This window comes from Centruroides sculpturatus, unplaced genomic scaffold (assembly GCF_000671375.1).
Source record: "Centruroides sculpturatus isolate CEXI.00-Female unplaced genomic scaffold, Cexi_2.0 scaffold1460, whole genome shotgun sequence".
Taxonomy (NCBI): domain Eukaryota; kingdom Metazoa; phylum Arthropoda; class Arachnida; order Scorpiones; family Buthidae; genus Centruroides; species Centruroides sculpturatus.
The window spans coordinates 179,274-194,478 of record NW_019385750.1 but is presented as its reverse complement, the minus strand read 5'-3'; the positions used below and the strand labels follow the sequence as shown (position 1 = coordinate 194,478).

At 30.1% G+C, this 15,205-nt stretch overlaps 2 protein-coding genes across 2 annotated transcripts; both read left to right on the top strand.

The window, feature by feature from the left end:
- Nucleotides 1–624: 624 nt before the first annotated feature.
- On the top strand, nucleotides 625–4,366 carry LOC111641779. Its single transcript, XM_023387995.1, has 4 exons — nucleotides 625–1,155; nucleotides 3,732–3,810; nucleotides 4,048–4,193; nucleotides 4,301–4,366. The coding sequence occupies exons 1-4, from the start codon at nucleotides 979–981 to the stop codon at nucleotides 4,364–4,366; spliced, it is 468 nt and encodes a 155-aa protein (XP_023243763.1). The 5' UTR covers nucleotides 625–978.
- Nucleotides 4,367–5,103: 737 nt separating this feature from the next.
- On the top strand, nucleotides 5,104–15,196 carry LOC111641778. The gene is made up of 6 exons (XM_023387994.1): nucleotides 5,104–5,930; nucleotides 6,026–6,235; nucleotides 8,575–8,653; nucleotides 8,891–9,036; nucleotides 12,883–12,946; nucleotides 15,072–15,196. Exons 2-6 carry the CDS (start codon nucleotides 6,059–6,061, stop codon nucleotides 15,194–15,196), a joined length of 591 nt encoding a protein of 196 aa, XP_023243762.1. The 5' UTR covers nucleotides 5,104–5,930; nucleotides 6,026–6,058.
- Nucleotides 15,197–15,205: the final 9 nt, after the last annotated feature.

Sequence of the window (15,205 nt, the reverse complement as noted above, 5' to 3'; positions counted from 1 at the left end):
TTCTTTTTGACAATTTTCGGGATGTTTTTATTTTTAAGGTTTAGCAAGTTCTTAAGTTGTGCTTGTGGGGTCTCCCCCCTTTTCTCGGTGCGGACTTACTTTTTCCGCTCGGGAGCTCAAGTGTGCGCGAGTTTTTTCTACAGCGCTTTTCTCTCGTCCGTGAGTTGGTTTCTCTTCTATTTTTACGTTTCTAAGGTGAATGGTGAGGAAACTTTCGTCCTAACAGAACATAAGCCCCAAACAAAAATAGAATAAAAAGCAAAAATAAAAGTAACTAAAAATAAAGCTCGGACTCGGAAAACAGATTAAAAAGTAGAATCGCCCGTAACTTGATATTTATAACACATTTTATTATTTTAATTTTACATCTCTTTAAAAATACTGTTTTTTCAATAAAATTTTATTTGGATACTTGGAAAAATTAGTAAAAGCTTCATAAAGAATTTATCTTACTCATGGTTTTATCGTTAAAAACAATTTTCATAATTTCATCGTACAAGAGAAAATTTCTTTGCTTTTTATTTAAATTGTGATACGGATGACAGAAATTTTACAAATTTTAAGTATAAAATGAAAAACTATTTTCGCTTGCTATAAATATTCACAAGCCGGTTTTAAAAACAATAATTGCTTACCTTATAACACGTGAGTTTTATAGCAACAAATTATCACATGGACTGGAGAAATCCTTTCTTTCGACAACGTTAACGTCGAGCTTGTACTCGTTTGTTTAGTGCTATAACACTAACAACACTACGTTTGATTTGTTTCTTACTTGTATTAAATTCTAAATTTACTTAATAAAAAGTTTATTAATTAATATTGACAATACTGTATTCAACTACAAGAGGTAAGTGATTCGCATTATATGAACTTTATTCATTTATTTATGCAAATATAAATTTCAACTGGACTCTTTTAAAATGTTGATTTCATTAAATACAGTGTTGACGTACAAAAGTATTTTAAACTGAGAAAATGGAGATAAAAGAAGAGTTAGATACAAAAGATTTCGATTTTACTTTTGAAAAAAGTAAAGAAAATTTTGCTGTTGTATTAAAGAATTGCAAGAAAGAATTAAAAACGGAAGATAAGAAGTTTTGTGCAAGAATTAAAGCAGAACCTTTAGAATATGGAAACGATAATAATACAGAGGTGAGTAAAAAGTAGTGTTCTCTGAGGTAAAAAACACATCCGTGGACATTTTGGAGATAGAAAAAAAGCATAGGCAAATTTCTCACAGAGTAATTTTTGTGGACTACCCAATATCTCGCGAAAGGTCATATGTAAAGGTACGGTTCCTTTGACATTTTTGCTGGTATAAGTGTGCTCTACAGCTGTATAAAGGTCTCAACAGTTTCATTCGGCACTTGAGTATGGTATCTCTATGATTCTGATGTTGCTTTAAGGACGAGAAAAACAACTAAAATATTAAAATATAAAATACGAAATAGGAAAGAATATCTTTATAACTTATGGTCGAACCGAGATAGGCACGTCATTCTTGATGACAGGACGAAAAAGCTATTTTGGCAGTTTTCTATAAAATTTGTCATTTTGGTCATATATTTGTTTTCTATGGATTAAGTAAAAAAATCTGGCTTTTGTCAAACTAACTTTACAAAATCTTACACAAATTGTTTAATTATTTATATACAGTATATATATTACAATACATATTGTCATTAATAGAATAAAATACTTGTCCAGATAAGAGCATAAAAAAGTATAAGGATTATCATATTAAATGTATTATTGATTGTACACAATTATATAAAAGCTATATTTTTTGTCAGATAGATTTGAACTTATTGTAGTTACGAAGAACAGAAAAATACAATTAAATAGTCAATGGGAACAATTAAAACGGATAATTCGTATTAGATTTAGACTGTAGGAATGAGATGGGAGAATAACTTACAAAGAATTGATTAAAATTGTAGTTGTTTGGATCATCTCAAGGTCAAACAAAGGATTCAATATAACAGATATAGGCCTAGTAAGTTTAGTGATATAATCCTGGGTTTGTTGATTGAATTCTATCTTTTGCGGCGACCGCCGCCAAGACTCGTTTCTATCAGCCAATAAAGGTTCGTCTGGTAGTCACGTGAGAAAATACAATCGCAGTGTGTTTTAATGACGGAAAGTTCGAAACGGTTAACCCAGATAACTAAAATCAAAATAAAGAGGAAAGGATAACAAATTTTTAAAAAATTCTACACAAATTATCATATATAATTTAATTCAAAGAACAAAACAACCGAATCTTACTCGAAGTAGTATTATTTATCGAGAGATCTTAATCGAGGAATAAGTCTATTTTGTACACAAGTTTTTGTCGATCCAAAAAAGTATCTCTAATTCAAAGTCTTTATTCGAATCTTCGACAAAATCTTCTAGCTAAATAAAGCAAGCCATATAAAACAAAATTTGTAAACACGTGGATAGGGGCAGTGTCGGTATCGTTCGCCATCTTGAATACTGAACGCATGCGCTGAAATGTAAGCGAATTGCCACTTGTGTGGCTGTGCTGCCGCGGCGAAAATGCATTTGCGACACCGCTTTTCCTTGCCGCGCCGCATGTGTGCATCTGGCTTTAGGCGATACATAAGTAAATAATAGCTTATAATTATAACATCGCTTATTATAGTCATTGTTGAAATTATTGTTGGAATAATAAGTAAAGCGTCTACACTATTTGAAGTAGATAGTACTGTACTGTACATTGACGTAAACTGACCTACATTCGGCGAAGTCAACCACCCACAGTTGAGAGAGGGAAGATAAACGATACTTTTGTAATCAAGGCAGTAACTTTGCACTACTTGACTTGCAGTTTTTGTTTGAAAGAAAAATATATATTTTCAAGTTATAAACGTTGCAAATTAATCGCGACTGTTTTCTAGTTTTACCTTTTTTCGAAAATTTGTAATTTTAATATTATTAAAAATTTAACCATTATAAACTAATATATTTATAATACAAAATTAAAAAGAGATCAATTTTAATAAACCTAACGGTGTTGATTGACAGCAGTGAAATATAAATACATGGATTGCTATCAATAATTATAAATGGTACTGCAGTTGATTCGGAATGCTTAAAAAAAAGAAATAAGCCGTGGCGCGTTATAACTATCGGACCATGGCAAATTTAAATTAGAGGATCCGACGTGAAGTATTGGGGGGTACTGGAGAAGAGGTTAGGAGTGGATTAGTGGACATCCGTTTATTTCATTAAATTTTATACAATTTATGCATTTTATTATGTTTCAGAATTTCTAGTAAGTTTCTTTTTTACTTATGGTATCTATCATTTTTAAAGTTATCAAAGTTTTTAAGGGAAGGGGTTTTATTGAACGATCTCTTTAAATTATTTCAAGATAATATTTTAAAGGAATTTATCGATTAAACGCAATTTAATGTTTCGGTTTAAGTATTTTTTCTTATTTTTCTGTAAAATTTAACTAGTGTGATAATGATTTTTGTGTTGTTTCAGATAAATACTTACGAAAATTCAAGAAATAACACAAACTCTTCTAATCGTTGGNTGTAAAGTTATCAAAGTTTTTAAGGGAAGGGGTTTTATTGAACGATCTCTTTAAATTATTTCAAGATAATATTTTAAAGGAATTTATCGATTAAACGCAATTTAATGTTTCGGTTTAAGTATTTTTTCTTATTTTTCTGTAAAATTTAACTAGTGTGATAATGATTTTTGTGTTGTTTCAGATAAATTTTTACGAAAAATCAAAAACTAACACAAACTCTTTTAATCGTTGGAGTAATTCCGGTTATAACAATGAAATAGGTAAGAGACTTAATGCGTTTTACATTATAAAAATATGTTTATTATATGTGTCACACATCACACTAATACGCAGTCACAATTAGCTCGTTTTCGGCTTGTAATCACAAATAAGTGATGTAGTGAAATATATAATTTAATACTGTTATGTTAACTATTGAAAATATGTTTAGTTTTATTTTATATTTCAAGTTTTTCTGAGAATCCTTTAAGACAAAAGTTTGTAAATTTTCACTACAGATATGAAGAAAGAAGTAAAAGAGAATTGTGATGTAAAACACGGTATAAAATCGGAATGTAAAGGTGATTTGAAAAAATTAAAAATTGAAGTAAAAACTGAAGATTGTAAAGATATTCATCTTCCAGCTGATAATGAACAGGTAATGGTAAGTTATGCAAATTTCGAAATATTTTACAGTGAAATTTTAATATTAACGTAGCTTTCGGAATGGTTGAAAACGTACATTAATATAATGTTATGCTTTGAATTTAGGTGTATTCTGTATTAAATAAAAAATATGTATTATATANACTTTGTCAATTATCCGGAAAGAATTGAAGAGGAGGCATTTGTAAAGTACTATATTATTTTTACAACGATTATCGACACTACTTTGTGTCGGAAATAGCCGTTACCTAACGGGTACTTTACGTGGATTCGCGTTAATGTGCCAGGCCTGGACTTTAAGCGTACACCTAATTAAATAATGACAAAGTTAGTCAAAAACAATCCAATATTTAATGAAATTCTAGTAATAACTATATACAAAAAAGTTTAGTAAAAATTAAATAACAATTTATTCAACGTAAATCAATAAGAATCAACCCGACAAAACTCAAATCAATTATTTTTTAACTTCATTCTATTCCCCTTTGGAATTAGACAAAAATTCAAAGACTTAACTTAAATACAATTATTCTTATGAATTAAAGGTCCTAATCGTCACCTCAATATACTAGGAACCCTTTTCCTCAACTCTCAAGACTTTCTCTAATCTTCGATTCACAAAATCGAATAACTTCAAAATCTCCTTGGAACGACTTTATCCTATCGAACATTTCTTTCCTTTGCTCCTACGAAGCTCACCATGCTCGCTGCTAACAGAAGCTCACCTCGGTAATCTTCACTTGAGGTTCGGTCTTTATACTGTGAGGTGACGTCACAATTTCGAGTGAGACCACTCCCCTCATTTACATACTTATTTGCTAACAAACTTTTTCTGTTTGTCTAGCAGCCTATTTTCCGACAATACTCGCTAACCTTTTACATTATTCTTTTTGACAATTTTCGGGATGTTTTTATTTTTAAGGTTTAGCAAGTTCTTAAGTTGTGCTTGTGGGGTCTCCCCCCTTTTCTCGGTGCGGACTTACTTTTTCCGCTCGGGAGCTCAAGTGTGCGCGAGTTTTTTCTACAGCGCTTTTCTCTCGTCCGTGAGTTGGTTTCTCTTCTATTTTTACGTTTCTAAGGTGAATGGTGAGGAAACTTTCGTCCTAACAGAACATAAGCCCCAAACAAAAATAGAATAAAAAGCAAAAATAAAAGTAACTAAAAATAAAGCTCGGACTCGGAAAACAGATTAAAAAGTAGAATCGCCCGTAACTTGATATTTATAACACATTTTATTATTTTAATTTTACATCTCTTTAAAAATACTGTTTTTTCAATAAAATTTTATTTGGATACTTGGAAAAATTAGTAAAAGCTTCATAAAGAATTTATCTTACTCATGGTTTTATCGTTAAAAACAATTTTCATAATTTCATCGTACAAGAGAAAATTTCTTTGCTTTTTATTTAAATTGTGATGCGGCTTACAGAAAATTTTTCAAATTTTAAGTATGAAATGAAAAACTATTTTCGCTTGCTGTAAATATTCACAAGCCGGTTTTAAAAACAATAATTGCTTACCTTATAACACGTGAGTTTTATAGCAACAAATTATCACATGGACTGGAGAAATCCTTTCTTTCGACAACGTTAACGTCGAGCTTGTACTCGTTTGTTTAGTGCTATAACACTAACAACACTACGTTTGATTTGTTTCTTACTTGTATTAAATTCTAAATTTACTTAATAAAAAGTTTATTAATTAATATTGACAATACTGTATTCAACTACAAGAGGTAAGTGATTCGCATTATATGAACTTTATTCATTTATTTATGCAAATATAAATTTCAACTGGACTCTTTTAAAATGTTGATTTCATTAAATACAGTGTTGACGTACAAAAGTATTTTAAACTGAGAAAATGGAGATAAAAGAAGAGTTAGATACAAAAGATTTCGATTTTACTTTTGAAAAAAGTAAAGAAAATTTTGCTGTTGTATTAAAGAATTGCAAGAAAGAATTAAAAACGGAAGATAAGAAGTTTTGTGCAAGAATTAAAGCAGAACCTTTAGAATATGGAAACGATAATAATACAGAGGTGAGTAAAAAGTAGTGTTCTCTGAGGTAAAAAACACATCCGTGGACATTTTGGAGATAGAAAAAAAGCATAGGCAAATTTCTCACAGAGTAATTTTTGTGGACTACCCAATATCTCGCGAAAGGTCATATGTAAAGGTACGGTTCCTTTGACATTTTTGCTGGTATAAGTGTGCTCTACAGCTGTATAAAGGTCTCAACAGTTTCATTCGGCACTTGAGTATGGTATCTCTATGATTCTGATGTTGCTTTAAGGACGAGAAAAACAACTAAAATATTAAAATATAAAATACGAAATAGGAAAGAATATCTTTATAACTTATGGTCGAACCGAGATAGGCACGTCATTCTTGATGACAGGACGAAAAAGCTATTTTGGCAGTTTTCTATAAAATTTGTCATTTTGGTCATATATTTGTTTTCTATGGATTAAGTAAAAAAATCTGGCTTTTGTCAAACTAACTTTACAAAATCTTACACAAATTGTTTAATTATTTATATACAGTATATATATTACAATACATATTGTCATTAATAGAATAAAATACTTGTCCAGATAAGAGCATAAAAAAGTATAAGGATTATCATATTAAATGTATTATTGATTGTACACAATTATATAAAAGCTATATTTTTTGTCAGATAGATTTGAACTTATTGTAGTTACGAAGAACAGAAAAATACAATTAAATAGTCAATGGGAACAATTAAAACGGATAATTCGTATTAGATTTAGACTGTAGGAATGAGATGGGAGAATAACTTACAAAGAATTGATTAAAATTGTAGTTGTTTGGATCATCTCAAGGTCAAACAAAGGATTCAATATAACAGATATAGGCCTAGTAAGTTTAGTGATATAATCCTGGGTTTGTTGATTGAATTCTATCTTTTGCGGCGACCGCCGCCAAGACTCGTTTCTATCAGCCAATAAAGGTTCGTCTGGTAGTCACGTGAGAAAATACAATCGCAGTGTGTTTTAATGACGGAAAGTTCGAAACGGTTAACCCAGATAACTAAAATCAAAATAAAGAGGAAAGGATAACAAATTTTTAAAAAATTCTACACAAATTATCATATATAATTTAATTCAAAGAACAAAACAACCGAATCTTACTCGAAGTAGTATTATTTATCGAGAGATCTTAATCGAGGAGTAAGTGTATTTTGTACACAAGTTTTTGTCGATTTAAAAAAGTATCTCTAATTCAAAGTCTTCGTTCGAATCTTCGACAAAATCTTCTAGCTAAATAAAGCAAGCCATATAAAACAAAATTTGTAAACACGTGGATAGGGGCAGTGTCGGTATCGTTCGCCATCTTGAATACTGAACGCATGCGCTGAAATGTAAGCGAATTGCCACTTGTGTAGCTGTGCTGCCGCGCGGCGAAAATGCGTTTGCTACACCGCTTTTCCTTGCCGCGCCGCATGTGTGCATCCGGCTTTAGGCGATACATAAGTAAATAATCGCTTATAACATCGCTTATTATAGTCATTGTTGAAATTATTGTTGGAATAATAAGTAAAGCGTCTACACTATTTGAAGTAGATAGTACTGTACTGTACATTGACGTAAACTGACCTACATTCGGCGAAGTCAACCACCCACAGTTGAGAGAGGGAAGATAAACGATACTTTTGTAATCAAGGCAGTAACTTTGCACTACTTGACTTGCAGTTTTTGTTTGAAAGAAAAATATATATTTTCAAGTTATAAACGTTGCAAATTAATCGCGACTGTTTTCTAGTTTTACCTTTTTTCGAAAATTTGTAATTTTAATATTATTAAAAATTTAACCATTATAAACTAATATATTTATAATACAAAATTAAAAAGAGATCAATTTTAATAAACCTAACGGTGTTGATTGACAGCAGTGAAATATAAATACATGGATTGCTATCAATAATTATAAATGGTACTGCAGTTGATTCGGAATGCTTAAAAAAAAGAAATAAGCCGTGGCGCGTTATAACTATCGGACCATGGCAAATTTAAATTAGAGGATCCGACGTGAAGTATTGGGGGGTACTGGAGAAGAGGTTAGGAGTGGATTAGTGGACATCCGTTTATTTCATTAAATTTTATACAATTTATGCATTTTATTATGTTTCAGAATTTCTAGTAAGTTTCTTTTTTACTTATGGTATCTATCATTTTTAAAGTTATCAAAGTTTTTAAGGGAAGGGGTTTTATTGAACGATCTCTTTAAATTATTTCAAGATAATATTTTAAAGGAATTTATCGATTAAACGCAATTTAATGTTTCGGTTTAAGTATTTTTTCTTATTTTTCTGTAAAATTTAACTAGTGTGATAATGATTTTTGTGTTGTTTCAGATAAATTTTTACGAAAAATCAAAAACTAACACAAACTCTTTTAATCGTTGGAGTAATTCCGGTTATAACAATGAAATAGGTAAGAGACTTAATGCGTTTTACATTATAAAAATATGTTTATTATATGTGTCACACATCACACTAATACGCAGTCACAATTAGCTCGTTTTCGGCTTGTAATCACAAATAAGTGATGTAGTGAAATATATAATTTAATACTGTTATGTTAACTATTGAAAATATGTTTAGTTTTATTTTATATTTCAAGTTTTTCTGAGAATCCTTTAAGACAAAAGTTTGTAAATTTTCACTACAGATATGAAGAAAGAAGTAAAAGAGAATTGTGATGTAAAACACGGTATAAAATCGGAATGTAAAGGTGATTTGAAAAAATTAAAAATTGAAGTAAAAACTGAAGATTGTAAAGATATTCATCTTCTAGCTGATAATGAACAGGTAATGGTAAGTTATGCAAATTTCGAAATATTTTACAGTGAAATTTTAATATTAACGTAGCTTTCGGAATGGTTGAAAACGTACATTAATATAATGTTATGCTTTGAATTTAGGTGTATTCTGTATTAAATAAAAAATATGTATTATTATAAGAAAAAAATGTAACAGCGAGTTGCACAGCTTTCCTGGCTGTTAAGAGATTTTATTTAAAAATCAATATATATATTATTAATCATGATAAATAAATAAAATTGTCTGTGGCGTTATGTTATAAAAACTCTCTATAATTATGGAAATAATAATTATAAAATGAAAAAATATTTAATTTTAATAGTAGAAATTCATTTTGCAAAGAATTGTAGATGTAGAATTGTAGAATCTTACAAACCATTAAAATGCAGTTTATTATAGCATGTATCATTTTCGGTCAGTTAATTGACTTTTATCAGGAATGAATCGTAAAAATTTTCGATTTATACCGAATAAATCCTATTATGGAACGTTTGTAACTTTAAAACTTTTCTAAGTTCTAGACGTTAAGAAAATTTTAGGTTTAGTTATTTATTCGTAAATGCAGTTAGAGAAAAATTATAGATGCTAACAAGAAATAAAATCTTCGTTAAGTCCGATCTGACTGGAGATTTTACCCGTCACCATTTTTTATTTCTTCACCCCTCGACGTCTTTTTACCGAAATTTAATAGCAGTGATATTCCTTAAACACAAGGTATAGTACTAAATTTTGTTTTTTAATCTTCACTTTATTGTGAAATATTAAATAAAATAGACGCCAAAATACACACCGACAAATAAACATTTACGTAATTTTTTGCCATGTTCTTTGGGTGTAGGAGATCTCAAAATCTGAAAATTTGCAAAAAATCAGAGAGTGAAAATCCATCAGATTTGAATACTTCATCTTGTTATGCATTCGTAGCATCCTTAAAACTGAAAACCGAATTTCAACATTAAATTTATATATGTAAGTGATAGTGTTTCAAACTTTTCTCAGTTGGGCGTTTGTGTATTTCTGCTTTTTCGTGCACGATAAATTAGAGAATAAAGGAGTTCTTATTTCAGACCCATCGATGGGTTGGTGAGGTTCAGAATGGATGTAGCCACATGTTGAGGAAAGTGGCTCGACATACAGGCGAAATTTATGAAAACCCTGACAAAATTTACTTTGAGATCGATTCAAACGACGATAGTACGAAATAACAGATTTATTTATTTTTCTAATACACTGGATGATCGTGTAACGAGCATAATCCGTTCCAAGACTTTGTTCGCTATCCGAATTGTTTGTTAACCGATTATAGATTTACCATGGGTGTTTATGGGAATTAAATTAATTCGTTCTGGACACCGCAAAATATAAAAAATATGTATTTTCTTACTACCTTTATTTAAATGTAATAATAAAAATACATACATACACTGTCTTGCATTTTTATTAGTCATGTTTTTTCTGTTTGTGAGGGTTAAAGGATCTGTCTAATGTCGATTGCTTTTTTTCTCTTTAGGATTTCTTGGAAGTAATTAATAGCATTGCAATTGTAGAGATCCCCTAGCCTATTAACCTCATTTTGGTTTGGATGCCATTTGGATGATCATTGTTCTGACATCCTCCCACTCCTTCAAAAGATTTTTAATAGCAGATTTCGGCATTGGTCGTCTTTCGTCTTCCTGTTTTTCAAAAGAAATCACATCTCGCTGAGTTTCTTGCTGTTCTTCATTTAAGAGTTCTTGGACATTTTCTGTCGTCACATTAGTTTAAGGTTCCATTATGAGCTATTCAATCCTTTTTATTTCTCAGATGTGATTTTTCATTACTCCTTTAGTTGCTTGAGACTTCTTGATATATCTTTCATAGCTAACATCGTGCCTACTGTATACCTGTTCAAGCCATACTGTCTAGCAGCATCAGACATCTCGTGTTCACTCTCTTCCTTCACTGTTATCTTTCGCTTGGTTTCTACAGTGAGCATAGTTGTTGACACTCCACCACTGATTTTAGGGTTTATAATATTATCAATTTCTCTTTTAAATATAAAATTCAGAAAAGCACTTACTAAAATTCAGAGAACAGAAATCAACTAGAGCAATAAAATTATTTAAATTGAAGGTTCAGATTTAATTCGAAATTTGGTATTAAAACGTTGAGGAATATTTGAGGGGACAGTTAAACTCTCGCCTTTCGTAAATAAAAACCGACGCAAAACTTTAACGCTGGACAGTCTCGCAAAGACTATAAAAAAATTATTTATCAGAAAGTTAAACGAAAAGCTGGAATTACAAGGGAGAGTTTCAAAATTCGGAGGAATTCTATCCGATCGGTACCGGGTTCAGGCGTCGATGTCGATGTCTTCAGCGGTCCGAAAAGTTTCGAATTGTCACCTGGAAATAAGGGAAGACCAATCGGTATTCAGTATTTTATGTCGCTTCTTTTTCTATTTGTTTTCTGAAAAGTTCGTTATCCGTACATGTGTTCATTGTCCGAACATAAAAGTCTTTCGCGAGTTTTCGTTATCCGATTCGATCGCAGTCCGAACTGTTCATTAACCGATCACCCACTGTACTATGCAGACATTAATTAGATAAACACAGATTACAATAAATTAATAAACACTGCGAATTATAACCATAATTTGTTGTAAAGTAGCAGTTGACTACAACAAACTAATACAGATGTTGCGGCGGAAGTTTTCATTGCTAAAACGTTAACGTCGAGCGTCGCTATCTTGTAATCTCAGAAGTTTGACAATGGCGTTTGGAAAGTGGCAAGTAGAAATTATACTTAAAGGTTTGCTTTTTCTGTGTTTTGGGTTAAACTTATGACGTATTTTATTAAAAATAATGATTATTCAAGCATTTATGAATAACACTGTAAAGAAACTGACGAATGTAATCCAAAAATTATTTAATTATTCACTTATTTGCAAGTGATGTAAAATGAGTATAGAATATTTATGTATTTGTGTTCATTACAGCTGATTACAATACTGTAGAAGTAAGTTTGTTCTTTAACAGTATTTTCTGTCATCAATAACATATCACGTTTGTAAATGTCTAAAAATAATTTTTCAAGGTGCTTTCGGATTTATATAAGCCACAACTTTCCTCTGGAATTTCACTACGCTAAATAAATTTAGAAATATCATAGATCTGTAGCAAAACCAGCGTACTTCATTAGTAATATCTTTATCTATGCACAAGATGGAAAGTGAAGAGTCTCGTTTGTTATTTTGTTAATTTCTCCAAAAGACTAAATAATTTCTACAAAATTTTCAAAACAGAATAATTAATTTAAATGCTATTTTCTAAATGTAGCTTCTATATAAAATCACAGAATAGGAATTTGTAATTTATGTGTGTAATAACTTTTATATTTCTTTTCCGACTGTTATATATAACAGAGGGAAAGTATGACGATTGATCAGAAAATAACTTTCCAAGACATTTACATTTCTAAACTTAGAACAACTTAGAACATTTTGAAACGCTGAAAAATGGGAAAGGAAAAAAAGGGGAATCGAAACTATTAAATTTTACTGCTTAAAAACTAAGAGGGTGAGAGATAATGGAGGTCGTGTGTATCTCCAGTAGGGTCAGACTTAATGATTTTACTCGTTATTCGCATTTAACTTTTTTTAATATAAAACGCATCTCTACTTTCAAACTTCAGTTCTTTGCCTTTCTATAATAGTTTAAAGTATCACATTTTATTTAAAAAACGTTTTATTAAAGACAGCAAATTTTAAAACGTTGCCGGGAAAGTTGAGCAACTCAATACTGGTTTATATATTATAAATAATTAGTAGTGGTTGTCATATATTTTTTGCATATTGTTTACCCTGTCAAGAAAGAATACTTCACTCCAAACGAAAATTTTAACAACAATGAATTGAACGTTAAAAGTAAGTAACATGTTTACTTAATTCAAACTTTTTATATTAGCATTATTAAAAGGGCAACTGAAGAACTGCATTCAAGTTTCAACTGTCATACATTGATCTGGGATTATATTTGATATTTGAGAATTATAAGAAACTACCTACATCGTATTAATATAAATTTGAATTTAATAAAAGTATGTTGGGATGATCAGAATTACTAAATAACAACTCATGAGTTGTTATTTAATGATTTATATTATCTTGTTTTGTGTATGGTTCTGCTAGAATAGTAAAGAAAATGTATTGAAACGAAGTAAAAGCGAAAGCGTTATAAATATAATATCAAAACAAAGAAATACGTTCCTTTCAGTAGAAAATGCAATAAAATTCATGATAAGATTAAAAGAATACACTTCAGGGATATGTTAGCATCTCATTCTAAACAAGAATTTACGTGTGATTTATGTAAAGAGACTTTTACAAATAAGAGAATATTGGAAACACATCTGTCATATTAGAAGAAAAAACCATTTCGCTGCTCAACCTGTTATAAAAAGTTGTTGTGGCAATTTCTATTGAGAAAACACATGATAGAACACAAATCTGGATATTAAAACGAAATCTTTCTTAGGAATTTACGTTTGTAGCCATGTGGAAATCAATTGAAGTCATCTCCAAGAAATGGTAAAAAGTCTTTATTTCTCTGGAAATTAGATATTTGTTGTATGCTTGTTCGATATGGTAAGAGAAGTTTAGAAAGACACAAGAGAATACAGAGCTAATGCCTGCGATATATGTGGAAAAGAATTTTAATTGAACTCTCTGTTTTTGTAACGTGAACGAGCGCATAATGAAGACCGTTGTTTCAAATGCGATATTTGCAATAAGAGTTATAAATGGAAACAAAATTTTAAAAAATTATCGCGAAACTCATAGTGATGAACGTAACTATGTTTTTCAGGTATGTAACAGAAGTTTTAAACCAAGTTCTAGTTTCAAACAGCATATTCGTATATTTAGTAATAAATGCAAATATTATTGTCATATGTGTAACAAATATTTTAAAACAAAACACTATTTAGCCAGATACTGTATTATTAAACATGAAAATATCTATTTATATCATATTTGTAGGAAGCCATTCAAGACAAACCACGCTAAAAGGACATTCGAAAATTTATATTGAAAGGTGTGTGATACTATGCCTTTTTTTTTGTATTGTTTAAATTAGTATCGTTCTCCTCCTAACCCTAGTAATTGTACAGAAAAAACGGATAGTCTACAATCAACGATCGAAACTATCTTTTTGGGTTAAATGTCACAGTCTATACCGATAAATTCGATCAACGATAAAATCAACAAGGCAAGAACGGACGTTTAACAGAAATAATAAGCGGCGTTTCTCACCATTTTTTACCTGCACGTAGAACGTGTCTGCGGACACCTGCACAATAACCAAAACAAAATGATAATAATTGCCTCGCTCGTCGACTAACACGATATTTAATATACGCTAAACAATCTAGAGATTGTTGTCAAATCTGAGAAGATATTGTCAAACTATCCAATAATTAATGAAAAAGAACTGTCAAATTCGTAGGAATTTATATCATAAAATTTTACTTTTAGTAGACCAATGTCAACAATTCGACCAAAGAATACATCGGCGACATTTCTAAACATTTACAATAATTATTTACAATATATTGTANTTTCTATTGAAAAAACACATGATAGAACACAAATCTGGATATCAAAACGAAATCTTTCTTAGAAATTTACGTTTGCAGCCATGTGGAAATCAAGTGAAGTCATCTCCAAGAAATGGTAAAAAGTCTTTATTCCTCTGGAAATAAAAATTCTTTATATCATAAAATTTCACTTTTAGTAGACCAATGTCAACAATTCGACCAAAGAATACATCGGCGACGTTTCTAAACATATTTATAATAATTTGTATCACACATCGCACCAATACTCAGTGACCCATAGCTAGATTTCAGGTTATAATCAGTAATAAATGATGCAATAAAACATATAATTAAATAGTTTTATGTTAATTAATCAAAATATACTCAGTTTTATTTTATAATTCAAGTTTTATGTTTTAATTTTTAACACGAAAATTTTGAAAATTCCACTACAGATATCAAGAAAGAAGAAGTAAAAGAGAATTATGATATAAAACATGGTATAAAATCAGAATGTAAAGTTGTTTTGAAAAAATTGAAATTTGAAGTAAAGAGGNAATTTTTAACACGAAAATTTTGAAAATTCCAC